The sequence below is a fragment of the Taudactylus pleione genome, unplaced genomic scaffold, assembly GCF_031769625.1.
Source record: "Taudactylus pleione unplaced genomic scaffold, aTauple2 ptg000288l, whole genome shotgun sequence".
NCBI lineage: Eukaryota > Metazoa > Chordata > Amphibia > Anura > Myobatrachidae > Taudactylus > Taudactylus pleione.
In genome coordinates, this window is record NW_028284690.1 from 1,407,575 (window position 1) to 1,428,957 (window position 21,383).

Below are 21,383 nucleotides of genomic sequence, written 5' to 3' on the forward strand. Positions count from 1 at the left end.
GCACAACAGGGGGACTGTGGGCACAACAGGGGCACTGTTGGCTCTATCAAGGGGCACTAAAGGAGGCTCAAGCAGGGGGCACTAAAAAAGGGGCACTACAGGGGCACTGGGCTCTTAAGGGGCTTTAAAGGGGGGTACAACAGGGACACTGTGGGCTTTACTAGGGGGCACTGAAGGGGGCTCTATCAGGGGGATCTACCAGAGGACACAACGGGGGCTCAACCAGGGAACACAACGGGGGCTCAACCAAGCGGCACTAAAGGGGGTACAACAGGGGGCACTGTGGGCTCTACTAGGGGACACAACAGGGGCTCAACCAGGCGGCACTATAGGGGCTATAAAGGGGGCACTACAGGGGCACTGTGGGCTCTAAAGGGGGCACTAAAGGAGCTCTACTATTATAATTATTAATAGGTAATCAGGAATTTAGAGGGCTCTCTAAGAGCACCACCCATCCCTTAAAAAAAAAATCATAATGTAAACTAGTTCTTTAATGAATATTATATAGGGGGCACTACATAGGGGGACCATTACTGGGAGCACTGCATTAGAGGCGCACTTTATATGGGGCACTGTATAAGGGTGCACTACTGGGGACATTGCATAAAGGGCACTACTACAGTGGGCATTGCAAGAGGGACACTACTACTGGGGGCAATAAGGTGCATATGGAATGGAAATAAATGTTCCCAGAGTGACAAGTGTCATGTTGACACACCCTCATTTTTCAGTGACCACACCCCTTGTGGCATATGGCCACTCCCACATTTTTTTACTTGCCCTGGGCTCCAAATACCCTAGTTATGCCACTGCTGTATGCATGTGTATATGTATGGGCTGCAGTTATCATTGATATGTAGAAATGTATGTTTTTCAAGGCTTATAATGGTAAAATGTTTCTGTTGATTCATCCTTGCTTTACATCATGTTTTTTTATGTTTAAACAATGATTCTGTTGAAAGTACCAACAGATCTAAAGGTTTGATTTTATTGTCCATTACATTTTTATTCCAGTGAAAGGGTGGGTAGGGGCCACAGTGCATTGCTTTGCCCAGGGCTTACAATGATGTTAAGACAGCCCTGGTAATAATGTAACGCATTGGTCCCAATGACTACATAGATAATTGTGGAGATTCTTCTACCTCTTTTCCACCAAAATTCCGGGTCTGAACCAAGATTTGGAACTCTGGGCCTGATTCAGACCCGGTCGCAAGCGCTGAGCGCTCGCAACCGGGTCGATGGTGGCCCAGAGCGCATGCGTACTACAGAGCTGGCTCAGTCATGCGCATGCGCGAGACACGGATAGCGACGGGCACTCCGTCGCTCCGGGTCTCGTACCAAAGGGGGCGTGCTGTCGATGTTGAGTGACAGCACGCCCCCTTTGGTGGGCGGGCCGGGGGAGTGGCTACCCAAACGGAGGCGTTCCCATGTGAACGCCTCCGTTTGGGGGCGGCCCCATTGACATCACGAGTGATGTCAGTGGGAGAGATTTCGGCTCTGTTTCTTGCGGCAACGAGACCCTACCACAAGGGTCTCGTCGCAAACCCGATGGTCGCGATGGTTTTGACCAGCGCGACCATCTTCCTGGCCGCTCGCTAAAGCTGTGGGTGGTCACCCAAAGCTATGCGAGCGGCCAGGAGGCCGTTCTAAAAAAAAAATTAGAGCGAGCGCTCTGTCAGAGCGTCCGGCTCTGAATCAGGGCCACTGTTCCAAGCCAGGTCATACCCAGGATTTATCCCACTTCCACTGCGGCGCCAATATGGGAATATCCCAGATCGGCGTAGTTCACACTGCACATGGGAGCAGTGCCGGAGCTTGGAGATGATGTCTTCACCAAGCGCCGGAAACTCTAGATCTCCCCTGAACGCCAGACCGATGCGGACCGGCAACCAGGGGAGGAGGTCTATTCCAAGGAGGGTGTCATTCGGAAGCTGTCTGTGACAGCTATCACCGGGGAGAGGTTACAGCCTCCCCGTATGAAGTGGGGATGGGGTAAAAACCTTAACGGTCCAGACCATACGGGGAGGCTGTCATTTCTCTCTCCCTGTTGACAGCTGTCACATACAGCTTCTGAATACCACCAAATCACCAATGCTGTAAACGAGTCCCGGGTCGAATGACCCAGGTTACCCGTTTACACTGAGCGTGGCACAGGTTTTTCCCATGTAAAACCCTGCTAGAGACCCGGTAAGAAATACGGGTCAATCTACCGGGGATTTTTTACTCTAGGACCCTTTTCCACTGAGCCGCGACCCAGGTTGACACAGCAATAACCCGGGTTTTTAAGGCAGTGGAGAAGGAGTATTACATTCAGGAGCAATACTGCTTTCCAAATGCTGCCTTATCAATTCAATGCACTTACCGCTAATTAAATGTACTGAGGTCAATGGGGTGCTTTCAGTTTACCTCGCCATTGGGAGGGACCAAAGAACCAGATCTAACTGCATGCCAAGTGCATATTCAACAAAGAGTGAGGCATTAATGCAACATTTATCAAGATCAGCATTATTTTATCTCAAGGGTACTTAAAAAATATATAATATAAACGCACTATTACTAATGTGCTCCTAATTTAATGCTTTTTGAGAAAATTAAAACAATGAGCGATATAGTGCCTGCTACAAAGACATATTAAGGCATTATAAAGTGACGACTGTACCCGTATCCACTGCCAAGTAACACCAACACCATCAAAAACTGCACATATTTGCCAAAGCTCAGATTACACTTCGAGAATTGTACTATTCAACAAAATGTGTCTGTGGCATACAGTCTGCTCTGCACTGTGATGCTGGCATCGTACCCCCTTAGTAAGAAGGCAGGCACTGAGCCGTACCAAAGGGGACCATCCTGGTGACTTACCAGCGGTCTCTCCCCTGCTGTGCCCTGACCGTACACAGCGCCGTTCATGATGAAGACTGACGGGAATCAGGGAATCAGGGAAGCAGCGCTGCCAGTCTGCCACCTGCATAGCAAGAGCCTGAAGGACAAGGGGCGGAGACACCGCCAGCTGAGGTCCCGCCCTGCGCCTGCCGCGCACTGCTAGTGTAGAGCTGCGATTGGTCAGCGTCATCACCTGCATTCCAGGCTGTCAGGCATTCATTTCATTCAATCTTTCCACAAGCAGTAGCCGCCGCCGCCGCCGCCGCCGACCCCGACCCGGAAGTAGAGGAAAATAGTAGCAGCTACCCTACTTTACTATGGTAATGTCTTCACGGAGAGGACCCTTACGTCATCAGCCAGTGTCATTCACTACCACCCAAGTGGGCATAGAGGGGGAATATAACCTTGAAGCAAGCCACCGAGCCAGAAGCGTGGCGATACTCTATATGTAGTATCCTCCCTGAGCTAGTTGTGTGATGGTTATATATGTATATAGTATACGCTGTATACATCACACGGGCTGTGTAATCAGTGACTGAGCTGACGCCTAGACTCTGAGATTATTTATCTCATTCCAGATGTTACGACGCGCAACTTGTAGTTGAGATGGGGGAGGGGAGGGAGGGTGTTGTCTCTGGAACTCGTTTGGGCGCGTACACTATCACCTGCAGCTACTGCTTAAACTGTGAGATTCGATTGCGTAGAGGTAAGATTTATGTGAGTCACATTATCGTATAATAAATAATGTAACATTTATCTCATTGCAAAAATGGGTTTTACCTTTCTTGCACAGACCCCCCCAGCTGCACACTCGCCATCAGCAGCAGACTCATGTCTCATCCCACCGTCCTGAGTGCAGCAGTACAAGCCCCTACATGACCGGTTCTCGGAAGGTGGTTGTCACTTATTGTAATTTGTTTTGTATTTTAAAGTTGAGCTGCCATGTTGTTTCAGAAAAATCTATTAGTTACAATAGTAAAAGCCTATTTGCGCTAACTCCTGTAATAATATTTGCTGATTAATTTCAGATTCCTGATGTATGTAGAATAATCCCCTAAGGGGCGGATTCAATTAGCCGCGAAAAGGTGAGGTCAGTGAAAAGTGCAATGTTTTCGCCTCTGTTTGGACGCAATGTTTTCTCCATGTGCGTCCCAGTGGTGGATCTAGACTTATCTTTTAGGGGGGCTGGTTAACTGTTTAGTCCCGACTCCTCCCATTTCCATTCCCGACTCAATTAATTTACCACTCTTCTATTACCACTAACAATCCATAGTCTGATCTTAATCAAATTAACAACTCCCCTTCTGATTAAATGTTTTCCTACACCTCTAGTTTAATTCTCACTGCCCGTATTGTACTGCACTTACTATTAAGCCACTACAGAATTATATCCTTTGGACCCTTGGCAAACTTAAGTAATAAACACACAGAGACGGGCTCAGATAAAAGCTCACCCCTGTGCTGTGTTAGAAGTGAAGTGCTCACTAATGCGGTCATTTTCCTTCTCCCTCGGGACCCTTCCATGCTACTACACTACGCGGTCTGCTGATCACACAGATTCGAGTGCCCATTGCTGGGAGAGATCCCACAGCACCCTCTCCCTGTAACTTGAAAAATGTGGTTTATAGGCCAAAATGGTAGCGCCATCTGGAGATGGCACTTGTTACTGGGGCCAAGCTCCGGAATGCGAAGCATAACAGAGCTTAGTATATATGGTAATTAAGAAGCCCCTATAGAAAGCATTCGACATAGGCCCTCATTCAGAGCCGTACGCTCTGAGCAGAGCGCACGCTCTGAATGAGGGCCGGGCTCCATTTTCATGGAGCGTCCTCCTGGACGCTCGTATAGCTGTGGGTCACCACCCACAGGCTATACGAGTGTGCATTGTGATGGCCGCGATGGTCGAGACCATCGCGACCATCGAAATTGCGAGCCGGAGCCTGCGGTTGAGGTTTTCAACCGCAAGCTCCGGAGTGATTTTGGCTCTATCAGAGCCAAAATCACTCCCACTGACATCACTAGTGATGTCAGTGGGCCGGCTCCTGACGGGAGGCGTTCCCGTGGGAACGCCCCCGGCAGGGAGGCACGCCCACCAAAGGGGGCGTGCTGTCAATCAACATTGACAGCACGCCCCCTTTGATCGGACACAACGAGCGAAGGACTTTCCTTCGCTCGTCGCGTCTGGCGCATGCGCACGACGGAGCTCCCTCCGTCGTGCGCATGCTCAGTCCATAACATCGACCCACTTGCGAGCGGACAGCCGCTCGCGAGTGGGTCTGAATCAGGCCCATAGTCAGCTAAAAAGGTTGATACGGCCGCACAGGCATGAAAATCACTTTTGGGCAGAATGAGAGAGGCGACCGCACGCCACGATCTTTATAAAGCAGACAGCCATATTTGATATCTACACGTACATACATCTGGGTGGTACTTAATATTTGCTGGTACCCCTGAAAATGGGTGTTTTCGGGGATATACCGCAAGTATTTGTTGATAAATAGGCCTCTATATAAAAGGCATTTATATGAAGTACAATATAATAAATATATAATGAATAGTTTGCTTAATAATGAAAGTTACAAAATGTTGCCAGGAGAGGAATCTTGGGACATTCCTACCATCAGTAGCTGCTGCCAGTGCCATGGTGAAGTGAGCAGCCTGTGTGTCACTGTGACATACCAGCGACAGGAGCCGCCAGTCAGAGAGGAGAAAAGATAGGTAAGACGGGGGACAGAACAGGAAGGGCGGGCCTGAAAAAGAATGTAGCTGATTGGTGGCTGGCCCCGTGGGAGGGGCCAAACACCAGGAAACAACACAGTGACGGAGATCTAGGGTGTAGCTGCCCATAAAGATCATGCGACCGCAGGCTCGTGGCCGCGATCACAGTCCCAGACTACCGGTTTCTATGGTGGGGCACAAGTCCTCCTGCCCCCCGGCCAACCCGGCGCTCTGCCCTTTGAGATGCTCCAGCAGGCAGGCTCAGCGGGGGTTACACAAACCGAATCAGACTGCCGGGACAGTGTGCGTCCAGTCAGTCGCATTGAAGGCAGCAGTGTGCAAGGGGGGCGATCACTCCAATCGTGCGCCCCCCCCCTGGATCCGCCACTGGTGCATGCCCACTTTTCGCCATATTCAATTCCAAAACAGGCGAAAACGCGGATAAGCGACTGTAGTTGATAGCATAACTAGTGAAAAGGTCAGCATATTTTCGGGAAATCAGTCTGTACGCCATAAAAAGATTAACTGACCCTGGGAATTAATATAGAAGAGAATAAAATAGCCCTAATAAAAGCTCTTTAGTGATCTTATATTTAGTCAAAGGCCTGTTATATGCATATTTGCTTAAGTGTGGAAAAATGACAGCACTGTTTTTTGAGAAAAATATGTACTGTAGTTAAATTTGGGGTACATGTAAATAGGTACTAGTATATTTTGGTGTCTCTAAAGTAAAGATTTAAAAAACCTAAAAAATACACCTGCTACTCTATATGTAGTCTCTGAGCTGTGTGTGTGTGTGTGTGTGTATGTATGTATGTATATATATATATATATTACACACACACACACACAGTGCCTTGCAAAAGTATTCACCCCCTTTGCATTTTTCATGTTTTGTTGCCTCACAACCTGGAATTAGAATGGATTGTTTGAAGGTGTGCATCATTTCATTCACAGAACATGCCTACAACTGTGAAGTTGTGTTTTTTTATATTGTGACATTTAGGACAACATAACAGAAAACTTCAGCGTGCATAACTATTCACCCCTCTAAAGTCAGTACTTTGTCGAGCCACCTTTTGCGGCACTGACAGCTGCAAGTCGCTTTGGATAAGTCTCTATGAGCTTGCTACATATTCCCCTGGGATTTTTGCCCTTTCCTCAAGGCAAAACTGCTCCAGCTCCTTCATGTTGGATGGTTTCCGCTTGTGAACAGCAATCTTCAAGTCTGACCACAGATTCTCAATTGGATTGAGATCTGGGCTTTGACTAGGCCATTCCAACACCTTGAAATGTTTCACCTTAAACCACTCGAGTGTTGCTTTAGCAGTATGCTTCAGGTCGTTGTCCTGCTGGAAGGTGAACCTCCGTCCCAGTCTCAAATCACAGGCAGATTGAAACAGGTTTTGCTCAAGAATATCTAGCAGCATCCATCTTTCCCTCGACTCAACTCATTTTCCCAGTCTCTGCTGCTGAAAAACATCCCCACAGCATGATGCTGCCACCACAATGTTTCACTGTGGGGATGGTGTTCCAGGGGTGATGGGATGTATTGGGTTTGCGCCAGACCTTTTCCTTGGTGGCTGAAAAGTTAACTTTTAGTCTCATCTGACCAGAGGACCTTCCTCCATACATTTGGGGAGTCGCCTACATGCCTTTTGGCAAACTCAAATCGGATTTTCTTATTTTTATCACTAAGTAATGGCTTTTTTATGGCCACGCTTCCATAAAACCCAGCTCTATGGAGTACAATGCAATATAAAATTATAGTGATCATATAACCTGCGCTCCTATAAGACCAGATGGTAATAGATAATCTGGGACTGCAGATCGAGATGAACTCTGGAATTGTAAGCTCTCAAGACCAGTCACAGCGTACCCAGAAAAGAAATATATGCATATGGTAAAGTACAGTTTAATAAAGTATAAACATAAAAACAAGTGAATGAACAATCACACAGGGATCCCCAAGGAGGCAACAGAGGTAACGTTTACCGGATCCGTGCTTGAAAGGAGCATGTGGTGTAAAACATCAGTAGAAGTCCCGGTCACTTCAGTGATACAGCTCCCCAGCCTGGGTCCGTGTCAATCGTGATCCCCGTCAGCCGCCGAGGTTCCCGTTCTACCGACGCGTTTCGACCCCCGTTCTGGAGTCTTTTTCAAGGTAAGTTCGAAATGGTGAGTGCATGTTTCTAATTTCCTATCCCTTAAAAAAAACCCCTGTCCAATCGGATCGGCGCCGGCACAGCTGATCTCTATACAGAAATCAACTACATTGTCCATGATCCTTTGCTGCGCCAGCGCCGTCCACATGACTGTCCCGCGTCACTTCCGGTGTTGCCTTGGCAACCCGATATTCTCCGCAGCAGATTGTATCGCATAGTCTCCTGGAGAGTGGCCTCCCGATACATCACATCCGGGATATTCTTATAACCAATGGCACAATCCTCATTTGCTGTCATGGAGATAGTAGCAATAAGTTCCTCACTTCATGTTAGCTCCGTCATTGTTATGATTAAAATTGAATGCCAGACATTCCAAATCATGGACAAATAAAAAGATAAAGAATCACAATTAATACTCGTTATTTTATAAGTATATATAACATTATAATTTCTCATGAGGGCTTGATACAGAAAGTGCAACATTCAAGAGGTAAGAAAGGTGCAGACCAACATTAAATATTATAAAAATTATAAAAACCACTTGATTTCAAAGTCAAGGTTTAGGCCTCCCGGAGTCAAAGTACCACAGTCAAAAATGTTTTTCATTTCAGCTGTGGCTAATTGCTTGGCTAAATCATTTCTTCGCCAATGACCCGCTATATGCTTCAGACCTACAAAACGTTTAATCTCCGCAGTGTTGCAATTATGTATTTGTTTGAAATGATTGGAAAGTGCATGCGTTTCAAGCCCTTTGCGGATATTTCGTAGGTGTTCGCCTATCCGAATCTTTAAGGGCCTAGATGTTCTACCTATATAGAATAAATTACAGCTGCATTCAATTGTATATACAACACTCTTGGTGCTGCATGTAATAAAGTCACTAATGGTACAACATTTTCCATTTATTGTCACTTCAGTTGTCTTATTCTGTTCATCTCCCTTAATACTTTTGCACCCCAGACAGAGTCCACAGCGATAGAACCCCTTTGAGGTGATGCCCCCTCTTTTAGAAATGTTTGGTAGGGCACTTTTAACTAAACGGGAGCCTATGTTAGGGGCCCTTCTGTAAATGCATTTTGGTTTCATTGGGAGGTGGGAGCCTAAAACAGCATCTTTTAATAAAATGCCCCAATGTTTGTTTAATGTTTTTTCTATGTATTTATGCTGACTGCTGTAGGAAGTGATAAATGACCATTCCACAGCGGAAGGTTTCTCATTTATTTTTCTGTTATTTGTCAGTAATTCCTCCCTTGATATTTTCCCTACCTCTTCCTTCGCTTTAATAATAAGATTGGAGGGATAACCTGATGCTGCAAACTTAACCTGCATAGCATTTGACTGTTTTTCATACATTTCTGCTTTACTACAGTTGCGTTTCAATCTCCTCAATTGACTACCCGGGATGGAGTGTAGCCAATTTGAGTGATGACAGCTGTCTATTCCGATGTAAGCATGGGAGTCCGTTGGTTTCGAATAGTTCTTAGTGTGCAATGAATTGTCCGCCACGTCTATCAAAATATCTAAAAAATTGATGGATGTAGTACTTTCATTAAAAGTAAATTCTATATTTAAAACATTCTGGTTAAGATACGTATAAAAATCTTTTAAAAGTGTGCTCCCACCTCTCCATATAAAAAACACGTCATCTATATACCTGGACCAGTACACCAGGTTCGCCCCGAAGGGGTTGGCATTCCATATCATATCATTCTCCCATTGCCCCATAAACAAATTTGCATAACTCGGAGCGAACCTGGTGCCCATCGCAGTACCTACTTTCTGAAGGTAAAAGACGTTATTAAAAACGAAATAATTATTATATAAAATAAACTGGACTCCATCAATGATAAAATTTTGTAATTCTGAATCCAACGTGCTGTCTTTTAAGCTTGTCCTAATAGCTTTTATTCCGTCCTGGTAATCAATAATGGTATACAGGGACTTAACGTCACCTGTAACCGTGACTATACCTTCTTCCCAATTGATGGTATTCAATTTATTTAGGAAGTCCTTTGTATCTTTAAGGTGGGACCGATTCTGTGTCACTAGTGGCTGAAGGTGGTAATCGATAAATTCAGATAAATTTGCTGTTATCAAATTGATTCCTGACACTATCGGTCGACCTGGAGGATTTACAGGATCTTTATGTACTTTGGGAAGTACGTAAATCACTGGAATGACTGGTTCTGTATTATACAGAAAGGCGAACTCTTTATCTGGTAACACTTTAGCAATTTTATATTTGTCTAATAATGATTTAAGTTTTTCCAAAATAGTTTGGGTGGGGTCTGCTCTGAGTTTGTAATATATACTCCTATCTTCTACTTGTCGCAGAACTTCTTCCTCATATGTATCCCTATTTAAAACTACCACCCCCCCCGCCTTTATCGGCGGGCTTGATCACTATTTCGGTATTAGACTCTAGGTCTTTTAGTGCTTTACATTCCTTAAAAGTCATATTAAATTTTGGTCTTTTCATGTCCACTGCTTGTATATCGTCATGAACTAATTTATAGAATGTCTCTATAAAGTTTCCTTTTATATATGATGGATTGAATACTGACTTGGGTCTGAAAGGTGTCAGTGAGAGCTTACAATTCTAGAGTTCATCTCGATCTGCAGTCCCAGATTATCTATTACCATCTGCTCTTATAGGAGCGCAGGTTATATGATCACTATAATTTTATATTGTATTGTACCTTGTTGGCGGTGGAGGTGTGGGAACCACCTTTTATAGAGAACATTGACTTGCTGCTCACTTTGTGCGCATTACACTTGCTCTTCTATCTTGTTTCATTCCTGTGTGTCACTCCCACCTGAGTGGAGTCGGTGCTGCATATATGTTTGGATACAGAGATAAGAGACGGTCCATATTGGACAATATGTTTAAAGAGGACAATGACTCTGTGATCCTGATAGATGAGGATTTACAGAACATAATGAGAAAATTAGAAACTATCTTGATACGGGAAAATAAAATCTGGTGGGAAACGGTGACATTAGAGAAATACGTAGCCCACCAGATGATTCCCAAGGGGTTGATTATAAACAAAGTGGCGTCATTTGCATCAGCAAGTGAAAATTTTAGAGCAGAATGGAATAGTATTCTAACCAATTGCTTGTTTTCTCTGATGCAACTAATCATTAAAGATAGAAGGAAAGACCTCATACAGTTGGAGGAGGAAATTGCCACTTACAAAGAATTAATATCACCCTTTATTGGTTCACCAGAATATATAGAATATGAAAAAAGAATAGAATTAAATATTAAAAAAAATGAGAAAATTCTCATAGAAAGGAAGATTAAGAAATTCAATAGGGATAAGAATTCTCTAACATATAGCCCTCAGGTAAAACCTTTTATAGAGAGAACAAATATTATACACAGAAAACAAAAGAAACGGTCAGTCGCAAAATTGGACCACTCCGCATGGATATCATAAAGATGAGCTATATGATAACTCTTTCAGAAATAAACCCCAACCAGCTGTGGAGAAAGGAGAAACAGGGAGAGATACATTGGGGGAACGGAGGAGAGATCCAAAAAATCTCTGGAAACCCCATAATTTGTACAATAGGAGAGATTGTATATATAATGACAACGGGAATCAATACCCATGGAGATCTGCACCATGGAGAAATAACAAAAATATATTAGAAAGGAAGGATGATAGAAAGGAACCCCTTAGATTGGAGAACAGATACTCTCATCTATCAGAAGAAAAATACCTTACTTCTCCACCTTTTTTATCCAGGGAGGTAAGGCATTACCCCACGAGATGAGGCCCTTGAGAAAGAGGGGTTGTAGAGGACTGAATTCAAAAAAAAGAAAAAGATCATTATATAGGAAAAAGAGGGCGATCCATATTAGCAGAAAGAAGGGAAATAACCCAATAACAGTATCTTCAGAGACAGCAGAGAATCAAGGGAATAATACCTCTAGCGGGACAGTCAAAATATTCAACCTGAGTACCCATATATTATCTAAAGAGGAGAATGCTGTCTTAGCCAAAGGATTGAAATATGCCCCCACTATATTATTAAATAAATTCTCCACATTTGTAGATCTGAATAAGTTTATTCGTAAATTGTCTATAAAAAAATTCTTTCTTATGAAAGAGGACAATGAAGTGGAGGATTTAGAACAAGATGTGACACCTTTCAGACCCAAGTCAGTATTCAATCCATCATATATAAAAGGAAACTTTATAGAGACATTCTATAAATTAGTTCATGACGATATACAAGCAGTGGACATGAAAAGACCAAAATTTAATATGACTTTTAAGGAACGTAAAGCACTAAAAGACCTAGAGTCTAATACCGAAATAGTGATCAAGCCCGCCGATAAAGGCGGGGGGGTGGTAGTTTTAAATAGGGATACATATGAGGAAGAAGTTCTGCGACAAGTAGAAGATAGGAGTATATATTTCAAACTCAGAGCAGACCCCACCCAAACTATTTTGGAAAAACTTAAATCATTATTAGACAAATATAAAATTGCTAAAGTGTTACCAGATAAAGAGTTCGCCTTTCTGTATAATACAGAACCAGTCATTCCAGTGATTTACGTACTTCCCAAAGTACATAAAGATCCTGTAAATCCTCCAGGTCGACCGATAGTGTCAGGAATCAATTTGATAACAGCAAATTTATCTGAATTTATCGATTACCACCTTCAGCCACTAGTGACACAGAATCGGTCCCACCTTAAAGATACAAAGGACTTCCTAAATAAATTGAATACCATCAATTGGGAAGAAGGTTTCGTCACAGTTACAGGTGACGTTAAGTCCCTGTATACCATTATTGATCACCAGGACGGAATAAAAGCTATTAGGACAAGCTTAAAAGACAGCACGTTGGATTCAGAATTACAAAATTTTATCATTGATGGAGTCCAGTTTATTTTATATAATAATTATTTCGTTTTTAATAACGTCTTTTACCTTCAGAAAGTAGGTACTGCGATGGGCACCAGGTTCGCTCCGAGTTATGCAAATTTGTTTATGGGGCAATGGGAGAATATGATATGGAATGCCAACCCCTTCGGAGCGAACCTGGTGTACTGGTCCAGGTATATAGATGACGTGTTTTTTATATGGAGAGGTGGGAGCACACTTTTAAAAGATTTTTATACGTATCTTAACCAGAATGTTTTAAATATAGAATTTACTTTTAATGAAAGTACTACATCCATCAATTTTTTAGATATTTTGATAGACGTGGCGGACAATTCATTGCACACTAAGAACTATTCGAAACCAACGGACTCCCATGCTTACATCGGAATAGACAGCTGTCATCACTCAAATTGGCTACACTCCATCCCGGGTAGTCAATTGAGGAGATTGAAACGCAACTGTAGTAAAGCAGAAATGTATGAAAAACAGTCAAATGCTATGCAGGTTAAGTTTGCAGCATCAGGTTATCCCTCCAATCCTATTATTAAAGCGAAGGAAGAGGTAGGGAAAATATCAAGGGAGGAATTACTGACAAATAACAGAAAAATAAATGAGAAACCTTCCGCTGTGGAATGGTCATTTATCACTTCCTACAGCAGTCAGCATAAATACATAGAAAAAACATTAAACAAACATTGGGGCATTTTATTAAAAGATGCTGTTTTAGGCTCCCACCTCCCAATGAAACCAAAATGCATTTACAGAAGGGCCCCTAACATAGGCTCCCGTTTAGTTAAAAGTGCCCTACCAAACATTTCTAAAAGAGGGGGCATCACCTCAAAGGGGTTCTATCGCTGTGGACTCTGTCTGGGGTGCAAAAGTATTAAGGGAGATGAACAGAATAAGACAACTGAAGTGACAATAAATGGAAAATGTTGTACCATTAGTGACTTTATTACATGCAGCACCAAGAGTGTTGTATATACAATTGAATGCAGCTGTAATTTATTCTATATAGGTAGAACATCTAGGCCCTTAAAGATTCGGATAGGCGAACACCTACGAAATATCCGCAAAGGGCTTGAAACGCATGCACTTTCCAATCATTTCAAACAAATACATAATTGCAACACTGCGGAGATTAAACGTTTTGTAGGTCTGAAGCATATAGCGGGTCATTGGCGAAGAAATGATTTAGCCAAGCAATTAGCCACAGCTGAAATGAAAAACATTTTTGACTGTGGTACTTTGACTCCGGGAGGCCTAAACCTTGACTTTGAAATCAAGTGGTTTTTATAATATTTAATGTTGGTCTGCACCTTTCTTACCTCTTGCACATTGCACTTTCTGTATCAAGCCCTCATGAGAAATTATAATGTTATATATACTTATAAAATAACGAGTATTAATTGTGATTCTTTATCTTTTTATTTGTCCATGATTTGGAATGTCTGGCATTCAATTTTAATCATAACAATGACGGAGCTAACATGAAGTGAGGAACTTATTGCTACTATCTCCATGACAACAAATGAGGATTGTGCCATTGGTTATAAGAATATCCCGGATGTGATGTATCGGGAGGCCACTCTCCAGGAGACTATGCGATACAATCTGCTGCGGAGAATATCGGGTTGCCAAGGCAACACCGGAAGTGACGCGGGACAGTCATGTGGACGGCGCTGGCGCAGCAAAGGATCATGGACAATGTAGTTGATTTCTGTATAGAGATCAGCTGCGCCGATCCGATTGGACAGGGGGGGGTTTTAAGGGATAGGAAATTAGAAACATGCACTCACCATTTCGAACTTACCTTGAAAAAGACTCCAGAACGGGGGTCGAAACGCGTCGGTAGAACGGGAACCTCGGCGGCTGACGGGGATCACGATTGACACGGACCCAGGCTGGGGAGCTGTATCACTGAAGTGACCGGGACTTCTACTGATGTTTTACACCACATGCTCCTTTCAAGCACGGATCTGGTAAACGTTACCTTTGTTGCCTCCTTGGGGATCCCTGTGTGATTGTTCATTCACTTGTTTTTATGTTTATACTTTATTAAACTGTACTTTACCATATGCATATCATATTTCTTTTCTGGGTACGCTGTGATTGGTCTTGAGAGCTTACAATTCCAGAGTTCATCTCGATCTGCAGTCCCAGATTATCTATTACCATCTGGTTTTATAGGAGCGCAGGTTATATGATCACTATAATTTTATGTTGTATTGTACCTTGTTGGCGGTGGAGGTGTGGGAACCACCTTTTATAGAGAACATTGACTTGCTGCTCACTTTGTGCGCATCACACTTGCTCTTCTATCTTGTTTCAGCTCTATGGAGTGTAAGGCTTATTGTGGTCACATGCACGGATACACCAGTTTCTGCTGTGGAACTCTGCAGCTCCTTCAGGGTTACCTTTGGTCTCTGTGCTGCCTCTCTGATTAATGCCCTCCTTGCCCGGTCTGTGAGTTTTTGCTGGGCGGCCCTCTCTTGGCATGTTTGTTGTGGTACCATGTTCTTTCCATTTGATGATGATGGATTTGATGGTGCTCCGGGGGATTATCAAAGATTTGGATATTTTTTTTATAACCCAAACCTGAATTGTACTTCTCAACAACTTTGTCCCTGACTTGTTTGGAGAGCTCCTTGGTCTTCATGGTGTGATATGCCTCTTGCTTAGTGGTGTTGCAGCCTCTGGGGCCTTTCAGAAAAGGTGTGTTTATACTGACAGAGCATGTGCCACTTGGATTTCACACAGGTGGACTTAATTTCACTAATTATGTGACTGAAGGTAACTGGTTGCCCCAGAACTTTTGAGGGGCTTCATAGCAAAGGGGGTGATTACATATGCACATGCCAATTTTCAGAATTTTATTTATAAAGATTATTTTTTATATATTTTTTTTTTTTATTTCACTTCACCAAATTAGACTATATTGTGCAGATTCATCACGTAAAATTTAGATTAAAAAATAAAAGTAAATTACAGGTTGTAATGTAACAAAAAAAGGTAAAAAGCAAAGGGGAATGAATACTTTTGCAAGGCACTGTGTGTGTGTGTATGTGTGTGTGTGTGTATATATATATATATATATATATATATATATATATATATATTATACACACACACTCTAAGGGTGAGCGGGTTCGGATTTCTGAAATCCGAACCCCCCTGGTCCGAGTCTGGCTCGACTTTTCCCACCTGACTCTGATCTGAAATCGAGGCAATACGTCATCATCCCGCCTTCTGGGTCTCGCGGGTTTTGGATCCTATATAAGGTACCCGCGTCGGCGCCATTTCCTCACTCTGCTGTTTACAGTGAAGAGGGAGGGTGGGAGTTAGAGCTGGCTGGGCAGTGTAGTGTTGTGCTGCGCTGTGCTGCTGTTGTCCATAGGGGCTGTGTCTACTCCTTCAAAGTCCATAGGGGCTGGCTGTGTTGTGCTGCTGTTGTCCATAGGGGCTGTGTCCACTCCAAAGTCCTGTGCAGTGTCCCAGTCCTAAAGGGGTGCTGTAGTGTTGTCCAGGGGGTGCTCTGTCCATCAGGGGTGCTCCCCCCAAGTGCAAAAAAAATATATATATTTTCTGTGTTTGTGAATTGTGTGCACTGTGGCTGCATGTGAATCAACAAAGGAGCAGCGCCAAGCGTGCGCCTGTGTCCCATAAGTAAAAGGCCGGCTGGGTGCTGTAACCCCCAAAGGGCACTCCAAACAAAATAAAAAAATATTTTTTGTTTGTGAATTGTGTGCGCAGTAGCTGCACGTGCATCAACAAAGTAGTGCCAAGCGTGCGCCTGTGTCCCATAAGTAAAGGGCCAGCTGGCTCATTTCTTAAAGGGTGGTGTAACCCACAAAGTGCACTAGTCTCCAACAAAAATAAAAAAATATTTTCTGTGTTTGTGTGCGCCTTAGCCCACGTATATATCAATATAACATAAATGGAGGACCAAACTTTCTCCGATAAAAATAAAATAGGGAAAGATCAAGAACCACTTCCTCCTAGTGCTGAAGCTGCTGCCACTAGTCATGACATAGACGATAACATGCCATCAACGTCGTCTGCCAAGGCCGATGCCCAATGTCATAGTAGAGGGCACATACAATCCCAAATGACAATGTTCAGGAAAATGACCTTGAAAAAAACATTTAAATCATCTGAAGAGAAACGTAAACTTGCCAATATGCCATTTACGACACGGAGTGGCAAGGAACGTCTAAGGTCTTTCCCTATGTTCATGACTGGTAGTTTAGCTTCACATGACGATGGAAGCCCTCCTCCCTCTAAAAAAATCAAACGAGTTAAGCTGGCAAAAGCACAGCGAAGAACTGTGCTTTCTAAGGAGATATCACAAATCCCCAAGGAGAGTCCAAGTGTGGTGGCGGTTGCGATGCCTGACCTTCCCAGCACTGGACGGGAAGAGGTGGCTCTTTCCACCATTTGCACGCCCCCTGCAAGTGCTGAAAGGAGCACCCACAGTCCACTTGCTGATATGCAAATTGAAGCTGTCACTGTTGAAGTACTACAGGATGAGGATACTGGTGTATCTGGCGCTGAGGAGGATTCTGATGGTGATGTGGTTTGTTTAAATCAGGCTCCGGGGGAGACAGTTGTCCTTGGGATGAAAAATTCCATCACGGTCATGCCTGGGCAGAAGACCAAACATTCCACCTCTTTGGTCTGGCTATTTCATGGACAGGTGTGGGCTATTCCCTCGTTATTTCATTATCAATTAAGCAGGTAAAAGGTCTGGAGTTGATTCTAGGTGTGACATTTGCATTTGGAATCGGTTGCTGTCGACTCTCAATATGAGATCCAAAGAGCTGTCACTATCAGTGAAGCTTAGGCTGAAAAATCAAAACAAACCCATCAGAGAGATAGCAAAAACATTAGGTGTGGCCAAATCAACTGTTTGTAACATTCTTAAAAAGAAAGAACGCACCGGAGAGCTCAGCAACACCAAAAGACCCGGAAGACCACGGAAAACAACTGTGGTAGATGACAAAAGAATTATTTCCATGGTGAAGAAAAACCCCTTCACAACAGTTGGCCAAATCAAGAACACTCTCCAGGAGGTAGATGTATATGTGTTGAAGTCAACAATCAAGAGAAGACTTCACAAGAATGAATATAGAGGGTTCACCACAAGATGTAAACCATTGGTGAGCCTCAAAAACAGGAAGACCAGATTAGAGTTTGCCAAACAACATCTGAAAAAGCCATTACAGTTCTGGAACAACATCCTATGGACAGATGAGACAAAGATCAACTTGTACCAGAGTGATGGGAAGAGAAGAGTATGGAGAAGGAAAGGAACTGCTCATGATCTAAAACATACCACCTCATGGTGGTGGTAGTGTCATGGTGTGGGCATGTATGGCTGCCAATGGAACTGGTTCCCTTGTATGTATTGTTGATGTGACTGCTGACAAAAGCAGCAGAATGAATTCTGAAGTGTTTCGGGCAATATTATATGCTCATATTCAGTCAAATGCTTCAGAAATCATTGGACGGTGCTTCACAGCGCAGATGGACAATGACCCAAAGCATACTGCAAAAGCAACCAAAGAGTTTTTTAAGGCTAAAAAGTGGAATGTTATGCAATGGCCAAGTCAATCCCCTGACCTGAATCCGATTGAGCATGCATTTCACTTGATGAAGACAAAACTGAAGGGAAAATGCCCCAAGAACAAGCAGGAACTGAAGATATTTGCAGTAGAGGCCTGGCAGAGCATCACCAGGGATGAAATCCAGCGTCTGGTGCTGTCTATGCGTTCCAGACTTCAGGCTGTAATTGCCTGCAAAGGATTTGCAACAAAGTATTAAAAAGTGAAAGTTTGATTTAGGATTGTTTAGTTTGTCCCATTACTTTTGGCCCCTTTAAAATTAAATCTGAAAGTCTGCAGTTAAAGCACATCTTGTTTGTTTCATTTAAAAGCCATTGTGGTGGTGAATAGAGGCCAGAATATGAAAATTCTGTCAATGTCCCAATATTTATGCACCTGACTATATATATATATATATATATATATATATATATATATATATATATATATATATATATTTATATATATATATATATATTTATTTATTTATTTCTCTCTATCCACTGCATATGTTGTCCAATGTTTTTTACATTGCATGATAAAGGTGGATACAATATGCTTTATTGTATTTATTGAAGTACACTTCGTTGGGCAGTAAAATCAATAATCTTAATTTTTTTCTATACTTTTTCAAAATTATAATATAATGCATTTAAAGAGTTTCCAACCACAACACAGTTTTTATATATATATATATATATATATATATATATATATATATATATATATATATATATATATATATGTAGTATCTATGGACTGTAGGGAAATCTAGATATTTAATATCTCTAGAAGTTTAATTGAACATATTAAGGCAGCAAATAAATAACTGATGTGGTTGGGACTTTTTGAATCGGGAAACTTTTGAAAATGACACAATACATAAAATACATACATGGCTTACACTATAGTATAATGTTAAACACCATTTTGACGAGATGTCATTTTCCAGGAAGCTAAAGCTTTATTGTCAATGTCCTGGCATCACCATTTTATCACTATTCTCCCCCCCCACCCACTCTTCCATCTACTGTACATGGTCAGAGCACCTGCTGCACTAAGGGGCATATGTATCAAAGCTTGATGTGAGATAAAATTGTGAGAGAAATATCATCAACAATCAGCTTCTAACTTACATTGTGTAGGCTGTGTGTAAGGAATGATAGTTTGGAGCTGATTGGTTGGTGATATATATTTCACAATTTTATCTCACATCAAGCTTTGATACATATGCCCCTAAGTATGCCTATACAAATTGAATACCATTCTTTTCAGACCTGCAGCTTTTCAGTAAGGTATGAAAATCCTGTTGGAAGAGAGTGCTCTGCGTGCTGTCTTCTCTAATGTCTGGGCACTAAGACACTGGACTACCAGAGGCGCAACCTCAGACCCTGACAAATGTGCTACTGTGCATGCATGTTTCTCCGCGTGTTCTTCTCTCCCTCTATTCTGCATAGTGAAGAATGTGCCCTGAGTGTCTTCTTACACGGAGACTGTACAACACACCCACTAAAGCAATGTCACAACACATATATATTATACATCCCGCGGCCTATATATGTGCGTTTAGGAGCGTGCTACACCAACCAGCATTAACCCCCCACTTTCCTGGCTGCACCTGGGGAATACCACACTGTGTATCTGCTGCATATTGATCAACCCTGTGTTATTCTGTACCTGGTCTCTAACTTTAATAAACCAATCCCTGGTTAAATTATCTACTGTGTGGACTAAGGGCCTGATTCAGCTTTGGGAATAAAGTGAGAATTAGCACTTAACTGTGTACCTGGTAAAACCATGTTGCAATGCAAGGGGTGTACATAAATAATTTTTTTTGCATGTAGTGTAAATACTGGTTGCTTTTGTATGTAGCCCACAAATGCTGCACAGCTTTATTATTACACTGCACTTTAGATGTCAGTTTGGACACCTCCCTCCTAAATCTTTCTGCACATTTGAAATCTGCCCCATCTGCAGTGCAGCATGGTTTCACCAAGATGATCAGTTAAGTGTTAAATTTCACTCTATTCCCAAAGCTGTATCAGGCCCTAACCTCCATCACATATCATTGACACCTATTACCAGTGGTGGATTTTGCTTAGGGGCTCAAGTCATTTTTATTGAGTAAAAATTTTCACTACAGGTCATATATATGTCAATACAGAAATAGACATTATATAGTACATAAACAATACACACAACGAAAAAGATATATCGATAAAAGAAAAACATAAAAGATACAGAATAAAAATAATAGTGCATGTATGTATTATTATGTTGAAAGACCAACAATATTGGTAGTAGTCAGTTTTAACACATGAGTATGATAGAAATCCGACCAAGGGCGCCATTGTATCAAGGGAGATGAGGATAAATTAAAATATTTAAACTAGGGGTGTGCACCGGCCACTTTTTGTGTTTTGGATCTGGATCTTTCTTCGTGTTTTGAATCTGGATTGGTTTTGCAAAAACCACCCTTCCGTGTTTTGTGTTTTGGATCTGTATTTTTTTTTTTTTTTTTAGAAAAGCATAAAAACAGCTAAAATCACAGAATATGTTTGGTTTTTCTGCTCCTATGCTATTATTAACCTCAATAACCTTAATTTACACTAATTTCCAGTCTATTCTGAACACCTCACAATAGTGTTTTTATGTCCAAAAGGTTGCACCGAGGTAGCTGGATGACTATGCTAAGCGACACGAGTGGGCGGCACAAACACGTGACCCATCTTGGAGTGATACTGCAGTGGCAGACAGGATGGCAGTTTGAAAAACTAGGCCCCAAACTGTACATAATGCAAAGAAAAAAAAGAGGTGCAAGATGGAATTGTCCTTGGGCCCTCCCACCCACCCTTATGTTGTATAAACAGGACATGCACACTTTAACAAAGCAATCATTTCAGCGCATGGGTCTGCCACACAACTGTGGCTGAAATGATTGGTTCGTTTGGGCCCCCACAAAACAAGCTGGCAATTAATCTGTCCCTGCACAAACTGGCTCTACGGAGGCAAGATGTCGTCCTCATCCTCCGATTCCTCACCCTCTTTAGTGTTGTGTACATCCTCATCATCACAGAGTATTAACTCGTCCCCGCTGGAATCCACCACCA

At 42.6% G+C, this 21,383-nt stretch overlaps 2 protein-coding genes across 17 annotated transcripts in view; one reads left to right on the forward strand and one right to left on the reverse strand.

Annotated features, from left to right (window-relative positions):
• MYO19 (myosin XIX) overlaps positions 1-2,994 on the reverse strand; it is a 182,075-nt gene extending 179,081 nt beyond the window's left edge. Inside the window, exon 1 of one of the 2 annotated variants that reach the window (XM_088482422.1) lies at positions 2,863-2,980. In XM_088482422.1, coding sequence (XP_088338548.1) covers positions 2,863-2,910 — 48 coding nt within the window. In that variant the 5' untranslated portion in view covers positions 2,911-2,980. Of the gene's footprint in view, positions 1-2,862 lie in introns of both variants that reach the window. The other variant, XM_088482423.1, reaches the window with a different exon arrangement.
• Positions 2,995-3,090: 96 nt separating this feature from the next.
• PIGW (phosphatidylinositol glycan anchor biosynthesis class W) overlaps positions 3,091-21,383 on the forward strand; it is a 41,966-nt gene continuing 23,673 nt past the window's right edge. For 3 of the 15 annotated variants that reach the window (XM_088482426.1, XM_088482428.1, XM_088482431.1), the window contains exons 1-3: positions 3,214-3,589; positions 3,677-3,776; positions 3,912-3,968. The gene's annotated coding sequence lies outside the window, so the exon portion shown is untranslated. The other 12 variants (XM_088482425.1, XM_088482429.1, XM_088482430.1 and 9 more) reach the window with 6 other exon arrangements.